Below are 24,456 nucleotides of genomic sequence, written 5' to 3'. Positions count from 1 at the left end.
ACCTGTAGTTTTTGCATGGCCACTTCCTCTAGCCGCGTCTCACTTGAGATCGTTGTCATTTGTTCCCGCTGCGCATGGCAAATATCGTTATAAGCGTCGAGCAAACTCCGTATGACAGCTACTGCATCGCAAACTGTTGTCATCGTGAGGCAGTATGTCCACGGGTCCTGACGACCGCAGAGCGTTATTATTTCTTTGGCTTGATTTGATTCCGCCAGTAATATCTCTGGAATACCGTACAAGGATAGCTCATTTGCGTTGCAAGTAAAAGATCACACACTGTACTTGATATGCTACGGTGGTCAATTTACTTTTGAATTTTTATCATGCAAAAACGTACGTGACCTTAAAAGAAACACCAAGCAGCTGGAACTTGTGGATTTGTTTTGGCAGCACACAGGATATCGCAAAACTGTTTCCAACTCGTTAAAAATTGAATTATAGTAATTTACCTAACAATCGGTGGCTGGAGTCCAGCATCTTTAAGCCGCAGAAAAGGTGCATATTGGTGACCGGCGGATACCATTCCAGCTCCCACCACAACGAAATGTCTGATTTGCAGTAGGACAGGAAATAGCGAAGTGGCAGCGACAGATGGCTGGCCGTCAACAATGCCGTGTTGTTTTGCGTGTGGAAGAACTGGTTTAACAGTAACGTATCGGTAGCGGAGTTCGCGCATGAAACGAGTGCCCCGGCCAAGTACAGCGACCTCTCATCTCCTAGCACGTGCGGGGATCGATGACAAGATAGAATAACGCTCCGACTAAACTGCTTGTCCAGTAAAATGTGGTACCATGGACGACAAACGCTAGAAAACCGTGACATTTTATACTTTTTGACTTCCTTTCAATTGAGACATTGAGTTAATTACAGTAAATGTATACGTGATTTTGTCTAAATGTAAACTACTTGGTTTTGTCTCAGCCTCAATTTTCGGTTCACTTAAGTTACCGTTTTCATAATATTTTAGTCAGAAGGTGTTTAAATTTTCGGACAAACAAAAATCCCAGAATTGAATAGTTTTCATAGTAAAAACTTCGCTAACGAACTTCGAACAATAAACAAGAGATCATTTCCATAAGAAAACCAAACGAAAAACAGGAAGTGGACCGGGTACAATGTAAAACAACCGCTCTTCCACGTTTGAAAATTTGTAGAAACCGTGTTTTTAGTTATGTTTTCTTCTGATGATTACAAACAAGTGAAAAAAACTCAAAAAGAATGTTGTGCGATCAGCAGCTATATACCACGGTATTCATGTAGCGCGCCACACAGGGGGCGGTGTAAGCGACTGTAGCCGGCAGAAAGGTTTACGGGTTAATGGTTTACGATCAAAGGCGCCGCGTAAACCTTTCCGCCCAAATCCGGCAGAAAGGTTAACGATACGTAAACCATCCTGCCGGACTCCGTAAACCATTCTGCCGGCGGCACCTTTTGAAGCTTAAACCATTCTGCCGGATTCGTAAACCTTTCTGCCGGCGGCATCCATTGATCAACAATGGCCCCACAACGGCCTTTGTTCGTAGACGCCGAAATATAAGTAGATAGTTATTGCACAGTAGACGGAGTTGCGGTTGTGCACTGTGCAGACATAAATATGCCCATTACAGCACATCATGGTTGCGCAATAAAGTTGTTGAAGATGTAGGACCTACGAAAGCAGTATTTTCTGTTCTCTAAGTGCAATTTCGCGTGCGGTGTAGTAAAAACCTTCAGCAATTTTTTGCGCAGTTTTGATGTGCTGCACTGGAAATATATATGTCTGTATGACCGCGACTTCCTCTACTGTGCAAGTTCTGTCTATTATAACTTCCGCTTCTACAAACAATGACCATTGTGGTGCCGTTGTTGATCAATGGATGCCGCCGGCAGAAAGGATCGGCCAGCCGGTTTACGGATCCGGCTGGAAGGTTTAAGCTTCAAAGGTGCCGCCGGCAGAAAGGTTAATGCTACGTAAACCTTTTTTACTGACTCGTAAACCTTTTTCACTGACAGTGTAAACCTTTCTGCCGGCGACATCTTTGACGTGTAAACCATCCCATCAAACTGCATAAACCTTTCTGCAGGGTCACTGTTTCCGTTCTATGATGTTACAAAGGCGTCATTGTGCGCATTAACTGCCATTAAGGCCTATCAAGCTTCGGAGCAGTCATAAAGAGGTGTGCTACGCCAACGAATGCGGTCACTCTGGAAATTGTCATATGGATTTCTCAGTCACGTTGCTGTCATTCCAGTGTTTTGTTATTTGCACAGAACCGTTGAAAGTTTGCACGGCAAACATTTTTAACACACGTACTGGAAGAATGTGTATACCCGTATATGTATATAAGTGGAAACCGCACAGTAGGTCGCCGTTTTAAAAACTTGATCGCTTGATAAAAAATTACTTGATTTTATTGGGTGAGAGCCGTCAATAAAACAACAAGTGCATACATGTGACACTATTTAAAATGGTTCATATTCGCACTTAAAAAACAGCTGAAATTGTTAGCTTAGTCCGACTTTTTGAGAACGCATATTCTATGTGTTTAACAAGAGAGCAACATTTCCCTTTAACCCAAGCTTAAAACACTGCTAAAATATCAGATTCTCAATATGGACTATGGAGATTGCGTACGTTTTTATGGCTATGTACCCAGAAGATTGATGGTCCTGAACGCACACAATGACGTCCTCTATAACATTACAGATGAAAATAATAGCCCGGCAGAAAAGTTTACGTAGTCAACGAAAAAGGTTTATCCATCCGGCAGAAAGGTTTAAGCTTCAAAGGTGCCGCCGGCAGAGAGGTTTACGAATCCGGCAGAAAGGTTTATGCAGTTCGGCAGAATGGTTTACGCGGCTTTTTTGATCGTAAACCATTAACCCGTAAACCTTTCTGCCGGTGGCAAGCGACCGGTGACCAAAATACGAAACCTTATTCTTAAATTGACCAAAATATGAGACAAAACAAAGAATACGTCGGTGCATAACATTGAGTCATTTATACGTGCACTGCAATAGGGCGAAGAAAAGTGTGTCGGTTGGCAATGAACCAGGTACTATGTAGATTGGTATCCATAATATTACTTAGCTTTTGGGCGCTCCCAAACATGCTTTGTTTTAGGACATTTTACAGCAAAGTATTAGAAATTTTTATATTTATATAAACGCGGTTTAAAAACTGTTCGTGCGCACAATGTGCGAATTGCGATTGCGGGGATATGGGTAAAACAAGAAGTTTAAACCCGTAGATGTACCGCAGGCTTCAACATAATCTGAGTTCTCCAAACTTTGAGCCCCAAAGCAGAAAATACGAAATTGTTTTTACAACGAATCAGGCTTTTAAACGTTTTTGAATTTCGAACAGCTCTGATAATTTATCTTAGAATTCGACAAAAAATAGAGCAACCCTGGTTCGATAAGAAACCAGTGTTCATATTTCTCTGCGATTACCTGGAAAGCTACAGAAGATCGGTCGGAGTAAGGCCTGTGCTGTACATGTTTGCGCTTAAAGTTTTCGAATGGCATCTTATTCTGTTTCCTTAACTTCGTTTGTGTGCCCAATTCCGGCTAAGGTGTTCATGCCAGTGCATATTAATAACTGCCTACAGACTCTGTATTTGGGGTTACAGAAATATAAAAACGTGTTTGCGGAAAAGCCAAACGTCTCGAGCACGAACAATAACTACTCTGTACTGTGTTCTGTTTTGCAATTACATATTACCGATGTAGTAATTTCTGGGTCACCGCGTCCATATGGCCAAATATCACCGCCCATACGATAGCCGGAAGATCCAAAGCGTCATCCGATGCAACTGTAAGAATAGATAGAATGCTTGTTGTACGGCTGGCAGGAAGCAGTACATACGCACCCATAAACATGCTTGATTCATTTTGCTGCAAAGCACTTGCTTGGTATGCCAAAATTTAATCATTAGAAGTATTGATTAAGGGAGTCTTGCACGTGTCTTGTGTCTTGCACTAAGCGTGTCTTGCACTAAGCGAGTTTTTTTAATCTATGCATCGAGCGAATTTTGCTAGCGCGCACACGGACCATATCGACTCACGCGAGGCTTCATGGAAATGGTCCTTGTACCAAGATGGAAAGGTTGCCAGTCTGCCAAGACTTCTCGTAAACCAGGAGTGTTCCATGTTTCGGACCCTATAAAGTAAAAATAATACCATCCACAATTTTGTTACTTCCTATTCCAATACGAACAACGAAAAAAATTTCAGTGCTTCTAATAATTATTTGAGCCTATCGGTGAAATCTTATGGCAAGAAAAAAATTTCAGTGCTTCTAATTTGAGCCTATCGGTGAAATCTTATGGCCGGCCAGTCCACCGATTACCATCTACCGCTATAAATATTTTTTTGACTGGACATCACATAGAAACGCAGAAAGCGACCACAAAGAAACAACATAATCACCTTTCTGTATTCTTGCGATTGTCTTGTGATAGCTATCCACATGTTGGCACCACCATGAATTCAGATATCGCTCCGGTTCGAGATAAATGACTTTATGAAGTTTGCGGTGAATCTTGGCGTTTGGCTTCCCACGGCAAATGGCCGTAACGCATTCCTCATTGGCGGAAGTGGGTAGGGCCCCGGTTGTTTGAAGACAGAACAACCTGAAACCCACATCCAACTGGCTTAACGCTGCGGCGAGCGAGGTGCGGGGAAACTGGCACCATGGCCAGCATGGCTTCAGTGGGATAGTAATCTTGTGAAACGTGTTCTTCGTGACCGCTCCGTACTGCCAGTGAGAGCGAGCATGGCGTACGCGGATCTCTGATGCACGCCAAGGCAGACTGCCGACCAAGTACGAACTATATAAACACATCATTGCTTTATTTAATTCCATAAGTTCATTCTGCATCCATGTTATGATCAAAATACGCAATAAATTGTGAAAATAAAGAAAATGCATGGAATCCGCTGCATGAATGCTGCTGTAGGTCGGTGTTTTATATCCATGGCAAAAAGCTCTGTTCAGCAAACAAAATCCAGATGAAAAAATTATTCTGGCTTGTGAATTTATGCAATCATTCAATCATGCTCGTACTTATAGCTGTACATAATTTAGTATTATAGTTATTCAAGTAAATGTATGCAACTTAGTTCATCTGCATTTTTGCAGCTAATATATTTAAGCGTCGCGGAAGTACAGATGTTACGTATATAGGCATTTATTCAAGTGCGCATTTTTATAGAAGCTATGCAACTTGAAGCTTTATTTTAATCTACGGGAATTATGTCGCAGCTCATCGTATTCGTACACGGACGGAATGTCGTTTTTAACGGCCAGCCATCGCGTTGTACCATGCCACGGTGTGATGACCAGAGCAGTTTTTTCACCAGGGTAAAAGCACGGTTTAGCATGGTACTTAGGAACGACTGCAACAAATTGCGCTGTCCGCCAAATCAGTGGCTCGTCCCTGAAAAATATTGGCATCATGGCTGCGCACTTCAACTATAGAAAAAGTCAAGTAAACGCCGTTAATGATTATTAATAATATAAAATCAGAATGACTGTAAGCATAGCGTTTTGGAAACTCATATACGAGAACTGGTAGTAAATTCTACACATTTGCAAGTATTCTGGACCACTTAATTGTTTTACTTACCTGTCCCAGCGAGTCAATACTTCCATTGTGTCGTTTTCAGCTGCATGTTCGAGGTTGAACATATAGTTGTTAGGTTGTCCTGGAGGAATATGAATTTCGTTAAACGGCACGTTCCTCACCGAGTGTCCACTATGGTGGAAGTCAACAATCAAACCATCGTCCGCCACATCAACGATAAAGCCTCTTAAACACAATCCATCTCGCATAGTTTCCACTACGAATTTATCATATTCCTGAGAGGAATACAACAGGTCATTGAAGATCTTGATTTCCGCTGCCATTTATACTGACAAACAAGTGCTACACTAATGATATTTATAAATTTACGATTTATACATTTGAATACAGTCATTAGTGGAAACAAAACTAGAAATATTGTGGTAAATATTCGCATCCAGCTATAAAGAATTTGTCATATGAAATCTGTACAGGGGTGTTTTTAGCAGAGCTTGTTCGGTGTTCCGTGTTCCGTGCTCTGCGCGTGCAAATTACTGTTCACTGCCAGAAAATCAATAAGATGTAGTTTCATCTGAGTGCTATCCTTGCCATTGCTGTTAGTTTCATATTGTGCCTTATTGAAGCGGTCAGTACAGTTTGAGATCTGTATGCAAGTGGAAGACTGGCAGAGACAGTGGCGCCGATGGAAGTCTGAACTCGGAACAGTCGATCGATTGCGAATCATAATACGGGCCCGGCCACTAGTCGCAAAGGCTCATTATGCTGCTTCACTGTGTAAATAAAACTGTAGCAAGCCCGGACATCCATGCATAATACTGACAACACGAAACGTAACTGTGCGAAAAGCGACATTTTATACGGAAAGGTAACAGCGGCACAAGAGGACATCATGTACAAAGATATAAAACGTGAGTCGTGAGTACAAGCTTTAAATTATCGACAAATACCGTAATCGTTCCAGTTTATATAAGTACTTTGTTGCAATATGTTTGGTTTTTTCAATGATGTGTCTTCTTTTACTGGACAATAATTTTCTTAGTTAAAATAATCTATATAGTTTATTTATTTTGAATGTTTAATTTATTACTATTAAGTAGTGTGCCAGTGCTTGTAGTTATCGCTATTTGGGTGGCTGCTGCCAATAAAGACTTTATATTACGTAAATATATATATATATATATATATATATATATATATATTACGTATATGTATATATATATTACGTAAATATATTATATATATTACGTAAATATATATATATATATATATAGGTATATACCGTAAATATGTAGTAATACAATTATTCACTTTTACTGATTAACATTTGCTCAGATACAACCCTCGATAATGTACGAGTATGAAAGGCCCGTGCTCAAGCTCGGACATGGACACGCACTTGGACTACTAAAACTTAGACTCGATTGGACCAAACTTTGACTTCTAAACTAGGACTTCTAAACTTAGACCTTGACTCTTCAACTTGGACTTTCTTTAGGTTTCTTAAGTATCTCAGGGTTTTTAGGTTTCTCAGGTTTCTTAGGCTTACTAAGTTTTTTCTAAGGAGAAGTCCAAGTTAGAAGTCCAAGTTTTGAAATCGAAGTCCAAGTTGAGAAGTCCAGTTTAGAAGTCTAAGCTGAGAGCTCCTAGTTATGAACTTATGAAGCCCCAGTGTGGCCCAAGTCCAAGTTTCAGTAGTCCAAGGCCGAGTCCAAGCCCGAGCTTGAGCGCGGGTCCTACATGTATGAAAAACTGAAAATATATAGGCAGCCGCTTCTAATTCCCGTCTCGCAAAAACCTAAAACTATTACTAAAAAAATGCATGATAAATTAAAAAAAAAAACAGAATTGCGGTAATAATGATGTAATAAATATTGAAGTCGCACGGTTCTGCTGCTGTCGTTGCAGAACCTAGCTCGAATCTGCCTGTTTTGCTTCCTCATAATATATTATAGACTAAACAATGCTCTTTGGTAATACGCGCATCTGCGTTCGAGAGGCACATTGTATGCAGGCGGGGATTGCTCCAGATTTTTATGGCTTTCTTTGCTAGGAGCATAGCTGAAGGAGCAGTCAGCAGACACAGTCCTCCCTCCCCTGCGACGACTTGAGCGTAATACCACAGATACCACAGATAAATTATAACACTCCAGCTGCAAAGCTGCGTCAGCAGCGGCTTCGAATAAAGAAAAGGCCTGTAATGTCCACATCACCAAATAGTACGACGGTAAACGGCAGGAGACTGGGAGGTAAGGTAGACCTAAGATGCCAAAGGCCAATGTCAAAACGACTGCGGAATTTTCAGCCGGCGGAAATTTTGTGAGGTCAAAACGACGGCGGAATTTTTTGCCGTTGGAAATTTTGTGAGGTCAAAACGACGGCGGAATTTTTTGCCGGTGGAAATTTTGTGAGGTCAAAACGACGGCGGAATTATTCGTGGTCAAAACGCCGACGGAGTTTTGTAACTTCACAATTGCATTTACTGTGCATATTTAAAAACAATGTGGGAGAAAAAAATTAAATTATAGATTCAGGCGCTCCGTTATCATTATATGCCTCTTTATCGGGTCGCATGTATGTACTTTTTTGTATGTGCGTTGACTGTGCAATTGACGACTTGGATGATTGGATCCAAAAAAAAGCCCGGTAAGCAGGAAGTTGCATGGCCCACTGACTACGCGCAAAACATGCTTGGGTGCATAAAAATGACCTTTGAGTTATTCAATCAATATTCATTCAAATTTAAATAACATTAACGATTCTATTGCCCATGTCAAACAGTTTAACAATAATAATATTATTATTATTCAGGGTGTTTTGTTTTTTTGACTTGGAAAACGCATTTGGTGTTTAGTGATCATATATAATAGTTTCTAAATATAATAATTTCTTAGCTTCGGCAAAATATGGTGTTTCAAGCCCCACCCTTCGTGAGCCATGAGAATCGTCGAGAGTTTGCTTGGAAATCTTAGACCGTCACTACGAGGCACCCAACCAAGAGCCCTTCGAGCCCGTTACTACGATGCCGATGGCCTTTCAAAACGCCAAAGGTGATAGAGTATTCCTGGTACAGATGGGGTCGGAGGACACTCTCAGGCCTGATGGATGGGGCAGATGAAAAAATAATGGCACACTGTGAATGCGGATGTATACACCACTTACTATCTCAATATTACTTAATGCTTAATGATTAATCAGCTTAACCTCTACAGCAATCAGGTGCAAACCTGCACGAGTTTGCAGACTGACGTACAAGTACAAGACCAGCTGTCACAACAAAGGACAGCGGATTACAAAATTCTTCAATAGCGAGTCGGCGATGTCCGTTTGGGGAAGTAACCGGGCGCCGTAAAACGCGTTTAGCGGAAAACTTGAAAGCGGTACAGACTCATAAGTCCGGCTGTACCTGAATTATTTTTTCACGTGTTGAATTGTTTTTACGTGTTAAATTGTTTGAACAGTGCCTTTAATACAGGTGTTAATTCACACATTTTATTCATATGAAAACAGTGCTTATGCTAAAACACAACAGCAGTAAAAATATGGAATCCAGAAATCGCAATTATTGTTATTTAAAATAATCTTCTAAAAATGGTGGCTGACAATAAAAGTATTCAGTTGTTTGACTTCCATACAAACACGTAGGCGGGCTTGCTAAGATAACGGGCACATACTTACCGGGTTGTGTAAGAAACATTTCCATGTTGTCCCGATCATTAATAAAACGAAAAATTTGCTTTACTTTCTTAAAGCCCCACTCAAAACAAATTCGCAAAGGTTGCATTTCATCATTTAGACGAGCTTGCAACGATCCGGTCACCGTCTTTTTATACACTGGCATCTATGCGTAAGCGTAAATCATCAGACGATTGTCAATAGGATTACCAAACGTCTCGTTAAATCTCTTCACTTGCTCACCAAGTAAACTTTTCCTGAACATAGTGCTGTCATGTAACTTCCCTGTGAATATTCCGCCGAATTGCAGGATCAGTCCATTGGGTGCCACAAGAGATTGATACTTCACAGCGTGGTAATTTTTATAGAAATCAAATTTTCGTTGAATTTCGTCCCGTCTTGAGGGGCGGCAAACCTCAATCAAAGTTCCATCCATATAGCCAATGCAGTTATCAAACGAACAACCTTTTTCAACGTTTTTTGCACACAAATGCATGAAGAAAGCTTCGGTTAAGTACGGAAAATCAAGGGTGGTCTACAATCGATGCACAAAATTGTCCTAAATACTATGATCCACACACCAAGAAAAAATGCGACCAATAATGCTGTCAGGTTTCCCAAACAATTTCGTTTCCCAAACAGGCTCATTTCGTACAATCTGCCTTTTAATGCCAGACGTCTCAGCAGATTACACAGACTTTCGGTACCGCTCACAATGCAACCATTATTTAACTGGATTAAATCCGGAATGTACACAACCTTCTGAAAACGATGCAAATCGCTAACAGAAAACCGACACCTTCACTGTTGAGTTAACTGGCGATGAAATCGTGGTACGCCTTCACACTACCGAAATTCGAATTCTCAAGGCGAGGAACGCCTCTTACGCAAAATTCGGAGTGGGGTTTCTGTTTACATTGCAAGGTCTTGCTCAGTTCGTTGCGAGGTTCCTCATTTAAACCATTGCAGTTTTGGCTTCCGCGAACAGATTTTGGCGGCCGGCTTGCAGCAGCAACGCCTGCGTACGAAAGCAGAGTCCGTGGACAGGGCGCAGGCGGATTACTGGGTAGGGCTCCAGCATTACTGGCAGAGGTTACCACAATGTGCCATTTTCTCCCATTACCTTCCTTTTCTCAACAACGGCTTCCATATCGTCCACAATATATCAGAAATTTGCATACTTCAGGATCCAGTCTCAGATCCTCAAAACCATATTCACGCAGAGGGATTTAACCACCAGTAGCGAGGTCACATTCAAACACGTAAACTCAATCGCATAGTTTTTGCACTCCGTTCGTTAGTTCAGCGATATCATGAGATGACATAAGATTATCCATAGGCGGCTCAGCTGTTGGGACTGTACTCGTAGACGCTGTTAACGGGGCGACTTTCAGTTGGTTCTTCATGGCCTGATTTTCGACAGTCAGCTCTACGATTTTCAACTCCAAACGCTTAACATGGTTAACAAATTGCTTAAACTCGGGTACAAAATTTTCCCAGTTTACTTTTGCGCCAGATTAGTCAAAACTCAAAGAGAAGTCGCAGTCACCTATTCTAAAACATATTCTATAATAGTGAACTATAGTCAGTGTACTTGTAGGACATTACATAAATTCACACGTGTCAACGACACCAAACGTTTGGCAGTACTAGACTACTGGTGGGATCCTAACGCAACGCCAAAGGTATTTCCAGTATCGCCTCACGGTAATTCAAAATTTTCCGCACCATTTAATAGCACAAATAAAACTACACGTCGAGTAATTTCTACAAAACTTTCCGAAAATAACTTTTTCCGGAATAACAAAATCATGGACATTGTCAAGAAGGCTGTGGCAAGCGGCTGTGGCTGTCTTTTCCAAGGGATAAATTACAAGTAAAGCTGGTGAAGACTGCATAAAATAAATTTGAAATGGCGGACCTGATAGGCAAACTGCGTCAGGAAGAGCATGTATACTTTCACTGCAGGACAATTATCATTCGGAGAACGAGAAGAAGAATATGATGCCAATTGTCTGCACGCAATCACAATCAATGCTGGTGAAGTAATTTGCCCTTTCAGGTAACTTATCGTACTGTCGTAGTTCTTTATTTGCTGTCTGGTGGGATCCCGACGCGTTGAGGTACCATTAATCTTTTGTCTGGTAAGGTACCAACGCGGCCGTCACTAACCTCCGCCCAGCAATGGGCCAAAGTCAGTGACAGCCGCGCTACTCGTCAGGCACTGGGCGGAAGTCACTAATGGCCGCACCATCCACCTGGCACTGGGCCGAAGTCACTGATGGCCACGCCACCCACCCGGCACTGGGCGGAAGTCAGTGACGGCCGTGCCGTCCGCCCGGTCGGTATTGGGCGGATGTATATAATTATGTGATATAGATGTTGCTGAATGCAGAGTGCACACTGCAGCTTATTTCCTTGTAGTCCGAGTAATATTGGGAAAACGACCGTTGCTGTTGAGAAAAAACCGATTTCAGATTAGGACTTACTGGGCACTATCTTGGGTACGAGCCTGTGCGTGGGGCTGCGCCCACGTGTGGCGTACTTGCACTCACTTACATGCCGTATTCGCCTCTCTCTTGTACGTAAGTGTGCTGCTGCACTGCGCTCATCCGCTGAAACTGATATACCGCGTGCGCACACACTGAGCACACTTGCTCTTTCCTCCCTCTCTCGCCGTATGACTCAGCGCTTATCGCTCGCGTCGGATACAATCCAGTTGGCGCTCAGCATCACACAGCTGATACGTATGGCCTGCATCACGCACATGTTTGCCGCCAGCATTTTTTCACGCCTTGAAGAGACGCCCAAGAACACTCTAGCAACACGTTTCTAGATTTGGCCATAATGGCTTTGTTCTTTCTTCCTGCTATTACGCAGCATTGTTCAGAATCAGCCTTGACTTGTCAATAAAGACATCCCGTGAGCTCCCTGCGTTTGCCTGTTACAGCACAATGTTTTCAGTAGTCTGTCCATTGATATCGTGCACAAGATCACAGTATTAGGTGATGACACTGGCCATTCAGCACCCTTACTTGCGAAGAAAAGAAACCGTTGCTGTTTCCACCAATATTTGAGAATCAGCAATACCGCGTGGTTTTAGAAATGCAGTTCTTATCGTCGAAACGGCAGTTTACTGGCCTCTTGGCGGCTGAAATGCAAGCCGCATTGTATACCATCTTGGAAAGGCATCAGCGTGACTGTGGTGACAGTAATAATATTTACGAAATTGTCTCCACCAATTGTGGCTGATGGTGAAATAGCGCTGCGCAAAGCAATTTTAACGCTACTTCCGAAAGCAAAGCTTTTGATCTGTTTCTTACACCTTAAAGACATTTTCAAACATCACACGAAGCAGAAGCTAAATACGGACGAATAATTTGTCAACATGGTATTTGTAATCTGTTTCGGAGGCAAATTTACTGACGTCGGCGAAGAAGAAAAGGGCATTATCGATAGCGCATCCAAAAAGGAAGTCGGTGCTAAAATTGCAGACATATCTTCCGAGTTATCCAGATCCGTCCTGGAATTTTGGCCTATTTAAAAAAAAAAGTAAAAGGCAGATATTTCGTGAGCACGCACTGCTTTCCTGCTACACTAACTGCAGTTGTTGTAGCATGTCTAATTATTATATAAAGTGTGCCACTACTCAATAAATTACGCAGTAATTTAGTGCTTGCGCGTTTGTCTAAATAGGGCGCAATTGCTTCCTGTCGAAAGAATTTCAAGGTCGAGCCTGAAGAAGAAGTCGTGGTAATAACTTAATTCTCATTTAATAATCAAAAATGTATTTTTCGAAATAATTCAGTTGCAAATGCCTATGTAAAGAGCACCAGAGCAGGGCTGAAACAGATTCTGAGTTTTAGGGGATTCAATAAGAAAGAACATCGGTCACATAAAAAACTTTTAATTGGAATTTTATAGCACCCACAATTCGAATGAACTGTATCGACTCGAACAAGAACTTGAACGGGAGAAATCTCTAGGTATTGTACGCTAGAACTGTTTTTCGAAAATCCGTAAAAAGCATAATTCTATATATTTTGTACGGTTGTTTGTTTAGAACCGTGTACCTGTTGCAAGGAGATAAAGCGTCCTAATCAGTGGCAGAATGGAAGCAGCCGTTTCCGCATTACAAAAGATCCATCCTAATTCGAACTGTCCCGGCTGTGGAAAAAGATTTTGTGGACGATCCACCGCCACTGGACATCATTGTGCTCCGCGAAAAGTTTGAGTATATCAGTGCCGCAATCGGCAAGCACTAACTGACCGTGGGAAGCCAAGAAAATATTGTCTGCGTGCGGCATGCATTAAGCGTCGTCATCCGCAGTTCACAGCACGGTTTGCAGATAATCTGAATATAAAAAAGATGAGTTGGTTGCATTTGCGAAGTTCCGCGCTGAAATTTAGCTGCAGTAGTGTTGAATTCATGGCATGTGTGTTCTTTTGTCATTGTTTTTTTTTTCTCGTTATTTTGTTAGCTTGTTTAGCGGCCTTTAGAATCGACCAGCAACCCAAATTTTTCAGTAACTCTCCACACATCCACTGTATTTTATGATAATGTGGCAACCGGGACCATCAATTGGAGAACTTTCTGCGGGGTGGCAATGCTGTCAATATCGCACAATGTTTGGGTGGTCCAACGAGCATAAACTGTTTCCACCCACCCGCAACTTCTAACAATCCACGGCTTCGCCGGTGGCATCATAATGGGATTTGTTTCGTAATAATTACCGTCGGCGTATTTCATCGGTAAGCACGCCGTACCGATGGAATACTGCCAACGACTGCAGTTTGCCTTTTGTACCGGAGCCAATGATTAGCAGAATACCGAAAGGACTCGAGCCATTAACAGCATTTGCGTTATCGCGTTGCTTATCGACCAGTGCATCCGCAGTACGAGTAAAGTGTCCAACAAAAAATAGGAAGAAACACTTGGAAGACTCTGTGCCGCTTTCATAGATTATACTTATATGCTATAGTAGTGCTACAGCGCGCAGTGGTGTTTTAACGTGTAAATGTTACACTTTTCTTTCGGTGAGAGCATTAACTAAGCAGAATGCGGTCGCAGCTCTGTGTGCTGTGTAAACCGCCGTGTGCTTTGCGTTTTCCTTCGCCGAGAGTTTGTACTAGTTAAGTTTTGTGTAATTTATCACTTATACTGTAATCGCGTATATTCAGTATGGTCAACTAAAGTGTTTACTTTTGATAAAAGTGGTTAATGCTGAGCTCAGGTTGATGTAATCAATCTAATCGCGGTTTTCGACTGCTACAGTGACTGGGTGAGTTTTAATTACGTTAGCTCTTTGACGAGCTGGTGAGTTACAGAGCCCATTAGCATATTATTCGCGTTTCCAGTATTATCTCAGACTGCTGACACAATGGCGCATGATGCTGCTAAACCGAGTCCGCGCTTCGCATTTCAGATTGTAGAATTAATAGATTTCTCAGGAACGCAAAGCCGAACCTACTTGGCTCACCGTACCAATGGCGTTCATCCTGTGGAGATCGTGGCGAAGAAGGTTCATTTGGATCTCTACAAGGACATAGCCCAAGCGCAGGCCGAAGCGTTGGATGTCCGCCTACGAAAAATTCTTACTTTAGAGCATCCGAATCTGGTGCGTCATCTGGCGTATTACGGTCCTCGGAAGATCAACCATGTGGACGTACCGCATTACATGATCCTTATGGAATATTGTACCGGTAAGTCATAATGGCTTCCGATTCGGTTACCCTTTTCTCTAGCAATCTTACCAGGGCACACAAGTTATCTCCAAATTCAGAAAAGTCTTATTTTTTCTAAAATGACAGTATACTGTCATAGTATGCTTAAAAAATATTTCATCTGCCATGGTCAAGGGTGCGTAGCCTGACAACAATTCAAAGTTTGCAGATTATCACATACTATGCAATGCAATGAGTACATGTTATTCGTAACTTTTTAATGTAGTACCACGGACATTGCAGCTGATCAGTGGGGATGTGAACGAAGCCCACGTGTGGCGGCTCGTGCCATTGCTGGTGCCTGAGTGCACATTTTTGAAAATTTGTTATGAAATATAGTACGAGTACCTAGGTATTTGCTATTTGCTTATTTGTACCGAGCGCAAAGCGCGAGGTGCTGCTGTTAACTGATCGTCAAGAGCATAAAATTTGTCTGACGCCACGAAGAGCGTCACGTAACACTCTTCCACATTCCACAAATCCAGTACCATTACCCAGTTGTAGTGACGCTCACGCTCGTGCATTAATGTGGTTTAACGCTTTCGGGCTCGTTCAATCAGTTGCCGCTTTGAGGATGTCGGGGCAAGTGCTCGAAAGCCGACGATGTCCGAACGGTCGCAACTGAACGGCGCCGCTGGTCGCCGACTTCCGTTGAGACAAGCCGCGCCGAACACCCCCAAAGCGAAGCCGCGGCCCAACCGGAAACGACAAAACACAACCGAACACGGGAGAGCTGTAATAAGATTTCATGATAATAAACGAGTATACAGATGAGAATTTGATACAGAAGACTGCTGAATGTATCTATTAACCACATCACTAGTCCAACGCCCCATCTTTTGAACATCCGTTAATGTGATGCCGGCGTTGGCAGCAGTTGAAGCTGCACCAATGCGAAACGAATGGGTTGACATTGTGTGACCGAAGCAACTTTGAAGCAGAATGGATACACGTTGACGAGTTAGATATTTCCCGTCTGAAAAACAAAAGAATGGAGATGAAGAATCAAAACAGGAATCCCGAAGCTCTCGAAAACGAGACACAGCAGTAACAGGGCAAGTGATGTCAGTCAGGGAAGGAATTGATATCACAACAGGTGCATGCTGAGATGTTTTGCTTCTTCGCAAAGTGATTTGGAGACAATAAGAATCACAGAAAATATCAGAACCACGAAGACAGTGGGGAGTTGAACGGGATTGAGTATTAGCACAATATTCAGATACACGCATAAATCCATAAAACGCCATCATCGTGGCAGCTTGCAACATGATGCGATCGAACATGCAATACGGAAGTGACTGTATATAGCGAAACAAATAACGCAGATTTGTCACTGTCAGTCCAGCACGCTTAACGCGAGGTGACCCACGGATTCTGGACCATCCAGAATCAAGTAGCGCCAGGCGGCGTTTATCCGGAACAGGGTCCGGATAGCCGCTTAAAGTGCTATAGGTTATATTGGCCGAAACATATACTCGCGCAGTGGCTACGGTTAGTTTATCCAAAAACAGCTGGGCAACAAAATTAAAGATGGTTGCAGAATCCGTGGGCACAAAAGGAAAACCATTACGGTTACAAAAAGAATTAAATGTGCGCAGTGCAACCCGATACACTTTCTGACTGGCGGATGATAGATGCGCTTGCAACAAAGTTTGGATAACTGGACGAAATGGCGTATTGTGAGTATTAAGTACACGAGCGTTTTCTGCAATAAAGCACATCGTTAATAACAGTGAACAACTAGATAACATAAGAATGAAAACGATACTTTGTCCGGCGATTACGGCACTTGCGAGGAGCGGCAAGAACGTCAAAGAATTCAACCATATTGCCATATTGAACGGAAATTCCTCTCAAAGCCGATTTGCAGACGGTAGAAGTTCGAAAAACCGCTCGATATTGCCACGGGACAACGCATCTGCTGTAGCATTGCTCTTCCCCGGTAAATAGACAATACGTAGATGAAAATTATATCGCGCTGCCTCAAAATGTAATGCTCTAATTAATGCCATGACCCCGGGATGCTTGGAAGAGAACTTGCTCCAAACTGCCGCTACAGCCTGGTTGTCACAGAAGAACGTCAACCGCTTGCTGTGCCAGTGTGTGCCCCATAATCTACACGCATAAAGAATTGGCAGCATCTCCAACCAGGTGATATGCGGATGCAGAATCATAAGGTCAGGAGGCCAAGTTAACTGGAACCATCTGTTACCGAAACATCCGCCGCACCCAGTGTGAGACGCATCCGTATACAAGCTAAAATTGTCTGCGTTTGTCCAGTCTGGCTCGATAAAAGAAGCAGTACCGTTCCACAGTGGCAAAAATTTAATCCACCACTCCAAATCAGCTCGAAATTCAGAATTTAAATGAACCGACTGATGTAAGAGGCGGACTGAATTGGCACAATCGATCATCCGTCGTAAGAAAATCCGACCGGCTGGAATGCATTTCGTAGCAAAACTGAGCTTGCCGATTAGACTGAGAAGGTCACGCTTAGAAGCTGACTGTCTGGTGGAGAACACCGTGAACTCATCGATTAAATCTTGAAGTTTTCCGGGTGGGAGCGAGATGGTTTGATCAACGGAGTCCAGGACGACACCGAGAAAGGTCAATTTTGTTGAGGGTCCTTCCGTCTTATCAGGCGCTAACGGAATTCCTAGATCTAAACACAGCAGCGTCATAAGCTCAATAGCTAACTGGCAAAGAATAGAACCGAATGGACCGGCGAAGAAGAAATCATCCATATAGTGCAGAACATCCCGAAAATGACACACGTTTCGAATTATTCATTCCAAAAAACATGCCATTCTATCGAAAATGGCGGGCGAAGAGCGGCAACCAAAAGGTAATACCACATCAAAATAAAACGGTCATCGAAACAATACCCGAGAAGGTGCCAATCTTCCGGCCTGACAGGTATGAGGCGGAAGGCGTGCTTCAAGTCCATTTTGGCCATAATGGCGCCGGCACCTAGCTTGATAATAATACGGATTGCGTCATCGACAGAACAGAATCGCATGGTGTACGTTTTCTTGCAAATATAATCATTTACGGAGCTACCGAAAGGCCGGGAGAGGTCCATAATCAAGCGTGCTCCTCCAGTTTTCTTCGGTCTGACTCCTAGAGACGAACTGACGAAGAATTTAAAAGGCGGGGATGCGAACGGCCCCAACGTGTGCTTCAGTTCAATCTCTTTGGCAATGTAACGACGCACTATATCTGGATACTGTCGAGCAGTGAGCGCATTGGCAGTAGACCGAACTAAAGTTGGACCGGTGTAGACAATAGAAAACCCATTCAGCAAACCTGCAATAAAGTGATACACAGCGCCACGATTCGGGTACTCACGTAGGTAACGAAGAAATTTGTAGGGCCGAAGAGGAGTGAACGGATTAGTTGGTAGACGAGGTTGAAGATGAGTGGAAAGGTCGGGTATGGGAAGCGTCGAAGCATTCGTCGCAGATGTGCAGACGACGACCGGGGCACGGGTTGAGCATCGTCCCGCGTTGTAGTCCCGGCAGACTGCAACGCGGGGTGGACGAAAGGGCTGATTCACACGTTGTGTAGCGCTCTGGTCACGTGGCTGGGTGATGGGAACGGGAGCGGGACGCTGAGCGGAAGTAGATGCTTCAGACGGGTTACGACGCTGGGGCACCAGTTCGCGTGGTGATCAGGGCTACGGCACAGATAGCAGCCATATGGTGGCTTCGCTGAAACCGACGGCGGTGGCGATCGGATATCTTTTTGTAAAGGAGGACCCGTGGAGTTCAATGGGATAGTGCGCATGACCTCGGCAATAACAGAAGAATCTTCGATGAACCACGCGTAGTCAGAAATGTCACGGTTACTCATCTTATCACGAAACCTTCGATCATATTCCAGCCAGATTAACAGAGGACGAGATAGTGATAAACCACGGATAATGTCGATGTATGCAAACAGCGCCAGAGCCAGACCGGGATGAAAATAAACGCGGTAACGAGCAAAAAGTAAAAAGGCATCCAGCCATGAGTTAAAGGAGTCGATCTTCCGGCGGTTAGACACAGCAGCAGTGGGAATTAATTTGCCGTCGTTATCAGACACATACGAGGGCTGATCGGAAACTGATTCGACTCCTCTGTTAATCGGTAGAAGTTTATGCAAATTGACGAAGCCATGCCGATCGGACAGTAACTTTAATGTAGGATTATCAAGTGTGGGTAAACACAAGTTAGACGGTGGTTTAAGTGACATAATAGGCTCCGAAACGGAAAGGTCAATCAGCGGTGGAGTGGTAACTGAAGGTGGAGAACCAGTTGGGGCGGGCGGTTGGGGTTGCTGGACTGCTAAAGCAGCCAGTTGCGTTTGCAGTTGAGAAACTGTATGCTGAAGGGCAACTAAATCGATGGAATCTGTTGATTGTTGCTCTGACTTCTTAGCAATCCCCCGTCTGCGTTTTCTGGGTGCAACGGGCGCGTCCGACCGAGGTTTCGGAGCCATTTTTTAGCGAAAATTGGGAAACTAATAGTTAAAACTGGATCGAACACAACTGAGTTCCTTCTAATAATTTGTTCACGTCATTACTGGATGACGTGACTATGTTGCCAGGGACAAACAAACTCGCCCGGCGTTAACGGTATTTAACGCCTTAAGCGTTAAATAGCATTAAAAACCACCGCTAGTTGGTAAAGCAATCTTTTGCAAAGTTTGTTACATAAATGATAAAACACTAATCGACTCTTTCTCGAAAAGTTTTCGACTAAGCGTAGCTATGTGCATAAGCAACAATGGTAAGAGCCGCCGCGCGTGGGCTTCCTTTACATCACCACGCGACAGCTGCTAATGTCCACAGTGCTGCAGTATTAATTTAATATAAAAATTACGATTATGAATACGAATAAATTTATTACGAATATCTAGTACTGCACCGCATTACACAGTATGTGACATTATGCATAAACTTTTAATTTTTTAACTTTTTAAACTTTCCAGCATACTACGTCAAAAATATTTTTTAAGCATACTACGATAGTATACTACCATTTTACAAAAAACGAAATTTTTCTGAATTTGGATTGTTTGTGACTGACTGTCTTTTGTGCGGTTTCATTTTTCCTTCGTCCTGCAGATATACAGTCTCTAGGAAATACTGCGCTTTTTAATATTTTGAAAAATTTAAAACCAAGAATGGGTTAATGATAAAAACAAGAGCGGATGGGCGTTAACCGAAACTTAACAGCGGCAAGCAAGATGGACATTTGGTATTGAACTGCAAATTGCTAAATTTGTGGAACTGGAAAAGTTTTGCGGGACTCATTTCCGGCAAAAAGTCGAAATCTGTGTTCTCGGCATCAACTAAGAACGAAAAAATTCGAACGACTGTTCGGCCTTATACTAAGTCCCTTTTCAGGCAAGTAATATTGTTTCCAATCGCCCTGAGTCGGTTATGATGCAGATATCATGATGATGATGTAATAGCGACATAGCATCGATGTAATCGGCTTAATACCGGAACGGTCCGGAAGTGATGTGTGATTAGCATCAGAATAATCGTGATCTACCTAGCCGCCTGCTCTGTGCACTAAGCACTTTAACACCCACGCTGCGCCGCTAACACTCTCGCATACAATCGGTCTTGGGTTGCCTGAAGTTGAAACAAGCTGTTGGCCAGCGAAACAGCTGCATCATGTCCGCAAATTCGTATCAGTTATTAAAGCAGCTTAACGATAACCGAGAAACCGGAATCCATCTGGCCCACCGCACAGATAGTGTTCGACCCACATTGAGATCGCTTCGAAGAAAATCTATCTAGATTATGACAGGGAAAAACTCGCGCACTGGCCGCTTCGATGGACGCGGATTTACAGCATTTTCTTACTTTTGATCATCCGAATCTGGTGCGACATCCGGCGCAATACATTACTCTGGAAGTTAGTCCGATGGAAGTGCCGCACTTCATAACCATTATGGAGTATTGTTCCGGTCAGTCTGCGATTCAGCACTGTTTCTTTGCCGCGTGCTTTCCGAATTTTGGGGTCGGCTTTGGTTTTAAAGTATGCTTTCGCGATAACCGTTATTTACGTATAACGATTTCCAGTGTAATAAAGCAGTTAGGCCAACTCTGAGAGTTATGGCTAACATTAAGGCAGCCATGTTATCCCGAAACGGGATGCTTCTTTCCCGCTTCACTTAAGGAATGTGACCCGGTAGGCCGATGCATATCAGAAATTCTGTTTCAGTTCACGAGATCCTTCGTTTTCGCGCATATCCAGACATTTTTTGGGATGGTTCGCAACATTCTGCAGTCACATGTTTTGCATAAATAGAATTCTTTTTTCACGCGCATGATCCGGTTGCGAAGCTATGAGGATAACGAAATTCCAAAAGGTGTCAATGTTGTAATGCATTCAGGTGTAAGTACAAAAAATCTCAATGTGACCAATCTGCTTCAAATTTTGCACGTTAATGCACCGAACGATGAAGATCGTTTTCACGCTACTCCACTGTTTTACAATAATACAGTTTTCCCACTTTTAAATCGAATTTCAGAATTCATAACGTTTCAAATTTTTAAAAAATTGAGGAGGGTATGGTTCAATGTGAGAATGATATTCATGGTAATGTGCGTTTACGTGAGAAATTCAAACGAAACCGATTTTTAATGGGACTTGATACTTACACCTGAACGCTCTGGAATTTCGTCACCCGTAACTCCGCAGCCGGATGTTGGACTCGAAAACGAATTTTAAATTATTTGGCTGCACAATATTAAAAGCAATCCGGAGGCGAGTTCGGAAGGACGCAAAAGCGAAACTTCTAGTGGATGTATGCGAATTTAGTGCAATCTAGCGAGCATATACCTGGCCGCTTTCGCTCACTTTCAACAAAATTTACTGATACTGTAATTATACGGTTATTACATTCGAAAATAAAAATAATTACTGGAATTATTGGATTTAATTGCTCAGCTCAGCTAACGGTAACTGTTTTCTTAGGCGGCAATCTGCACGCGGCGGCTGCGTTCCACATTGCCGCGTCACTCATCCAGACATGGACACGACAGATTGTCGACGGCTTACTTTATCTACACGCTCAAAACATCGTGCACGGCGAGATATCAAGCAGCCATATTCTGCTAAGCAGTCCGGACTGGAATAACTGCCGAATGAAGATTGCCCACCTGGACACCACAGAACGTCCCCAAAGGGACTGGTCTGCACCGAAAGACACGGACGAATGCCGTTATGCCTTCAGGTCGCCGGAGAAGATCCAGGGAGGGGATACCGGTCGCAAGAGCGACATTTGGAGTTTCGGCTGCGTGGTGCTGGAGATGGCCAGCGGATCCCTGCGCTTCGTCAAAGAAGTAAAGGGACACCAGCACTACTTGAAGAGCGATTTAGAAGTCATGTATTACATCGGCAGTGGTGGATCGCCAGAAATACCACAGGAACTGCCGGATGAATTGCGGGCGTTTGTCGCTTATTGTCAAAAACGTGATCCTGTGTTACGGCCGCTGGCGGCCGAACTCTTATACACAGACTTCCTAACGCTGGCTAATATATCGCAATGGTCTGACCCGCGCCCGCAGCGGAGCTGATGCGTGTAGCGGCCACTCCGCTTTATTTTCTACTACTCGTATAATTAATGTTACATGCAGTAATAAAAACCGCAGCCGCAATAAACATACAATTATTGTTCGCACTTGCAAGGTTTCTGGTATTACAGTAAATAGTTCACTATTAGTAGTGCATGCATTTACACCCCCATTATTGACTGAAATGTCGCGTCACACGGCATCAAGATCTGGTAAGGTGACCGAAGCTTTTGTTTTCGAGTATGTCATTTTCGGCCTGCGCTCAAGCTCTGCTGACTACTCAAACTCTGACTCTGGCCACTCAAACTCTGACTCTGAGTCTCTGACCAATGAAACTCAGACCCTAAGTCAGCCAACCACTGATATTCTTACCGACAAAGTCTCGGCTTTGACTACTTACTAGATAGTAGATACTCCTATTTGGTTTTGACAAACAAACTCAGGTTTTCTGTGTCTAATTGAGACTTTAACTGTGAGCGCTGAAAGTTTTAACTCTGGCTACGGCATATGCCCGGAAAAAAAACTGCGACGAAGTGAATAAACAGTGTAGACAGTGCTGTAGAGATACATAAAACCGTTCCGTACCGTACCGTAATATTCTTGTTATAACCTCATAAAACTGCGTGGTGTACACTGTACACGTACAGTGCATAAGGTGTTTCTCAGAAATGCGAGGCTTTGCCCGGTGTCAAATGTACTTACTTGTACCACAGTTTTTGAAAGCCTCCTATATGACTGCCAGGGTACTTCTTATTGGAAAACAAAATTAGAAGGTGGTAGTTAGGTACTCAAACCGGCATGTACATATTTATATGCTTTTACATAACTGTTAATCCTGACCGATCAATATGCGGTTGATACCGTAATAGGCTCCATAAACTCAACTGTCGTACATCACGAATATGGAGACACATGGCGGTGCTACTTACTAAACTCTGAAAGTAAAGTTTAGCGCGTAATATCCACCATTTGACGTGTCACAGGCTAACCTGTAGAACGATTAAAGTCATACCGTAGGATAGCTCACAGTCAATTTTACAAAAGAAGCCAATTAGCCCTTTCGGGCCTTTCCCACTGATGTACTATTACACCTTGAATAATTGTCAGTGTGAAACAATCAGTCATGAATAAATACCCCGCTGCATTAATCAGGTAAACGGAAGGGGATGCCGCACCGCAAAATCAGAATTTTGAGGATATTTCTCCTTGTGCACAAGCGCAAACAATTCGAATGAAAAATGACAAAATCAACGCGCGGGCATACTGAATGAAACAAAAAAGGCGCTGCGCGGTGTAAGATCAATTCGATCAAAGCACCAGGTGCCGCATCATGATGCGCGAACTGCTTCTGACAAGACCGTTGTCAGAATCTTCAGACACTGTACGGAACACCAATTAGTATGATGCCCGTCACACCGAATTCTCCAGTTTACCAGATGCAGTGCGAGATGCAGTACGGGAAGCCAAAGAAAGCTATTTTGAAAACCGCAAAAAATTGGCAGTGATGTGGAAAGAATTTGGACGTTTGCTATGTAAATCAAAGGAAGCAGTCGAATGCGGGCTGGATTTAAGCATCCTGAATCCGCATTTTACGTCCATGGGCCTGAATGGGTTTCCGCAGAGAAAATCAACACCGGCATACATACAGTGGCTTCTACTGCCACCTTGGCGAACAATGCGAATGCTGCGGATATGGTGAAATCTTGACCAGCAGACATACAGTGATAACTACAGAAACCTCGCCGAGCTGTGCGAATGCTACGGGTATGGGAAAATCAAAGCCGTTCTATTTAAAGTGACCCCAACACCTCCCTTGGCGAACAATGCGAATGCTGCGGATATGGGAAAATCAAAAGCGGCATACATACAGTGACCTCAACTGCCACCTTGGCGACCTGTGCTAATGCTGCGAATATG

General features: G+C 43.2%; 1 protein-coding gene across 1 annotated transcript; it reads left to right on the top strand.

Moving 5' to 3' along the window:
- The first annotated feature begins 14,564 nt into the window (after positions 1-14,564).
- On the top strand, positions 14,565-22,615 carry LOC129601024 (uncharacterized). Its single transcript, XM_055499722.1, has 2 exons — positions 14,565-14,945; positions 21,941-22,615. The coding sequence occupies exons 1-2, from the start codon at positions 14,624-14,626 to the stop codon at positions 22,540-22,542; spliced, it is 924 nt and encodes a 307-aa protein (XP_055355697.1). The 5' UTR covers positions 14,565-14,623; the 3' UTR covers positions 22,543-22,615.
- The last annotated feature ends 1,841 nt before the right edge of the window (positions 22,616-24,456 follow it).

This window comes from Paramacrobiotus metropolitanus, unplaced genomic scaffold, assembly GCF_019649055.1.
Source record: "Paramacrobiotus metropolitanus isolate TYO unplaced genomic scaffold, Prichtersi_v1.0 Parri_scaffold0000209, whole genome shotgun sequence".
Classification (NCBI taxonomy): Eukaryota; Metazoa; Tardigrada; class Eutardigrada; order Parachela; family Macrobiotidae; genus Paramacrobiotus; species Paramacrobiotus metropolitanus.
Note: the sequence above shows the minus strand (reverse complement) of the source record. Positions and strands in the feature narration are given on the sequence as shown.

Bases quoted from the DNA above. Each gene is read 5' to 3' on its own strand.
- LOC129601024 (XM_055499722.1), top strand. From the start codon at position 14,624: ATGGCGCATGATGCTGCTAAACCGAGTCCGCGCTTCGCATTTCAGATT. The intron at 14,946-21,940 runs GTAAGTCATAAT...CTGTTTTCTTAG, and splicing joins CCTTATGGAATATTGTACCG to GCGGCAATCTGCACGCGGCG.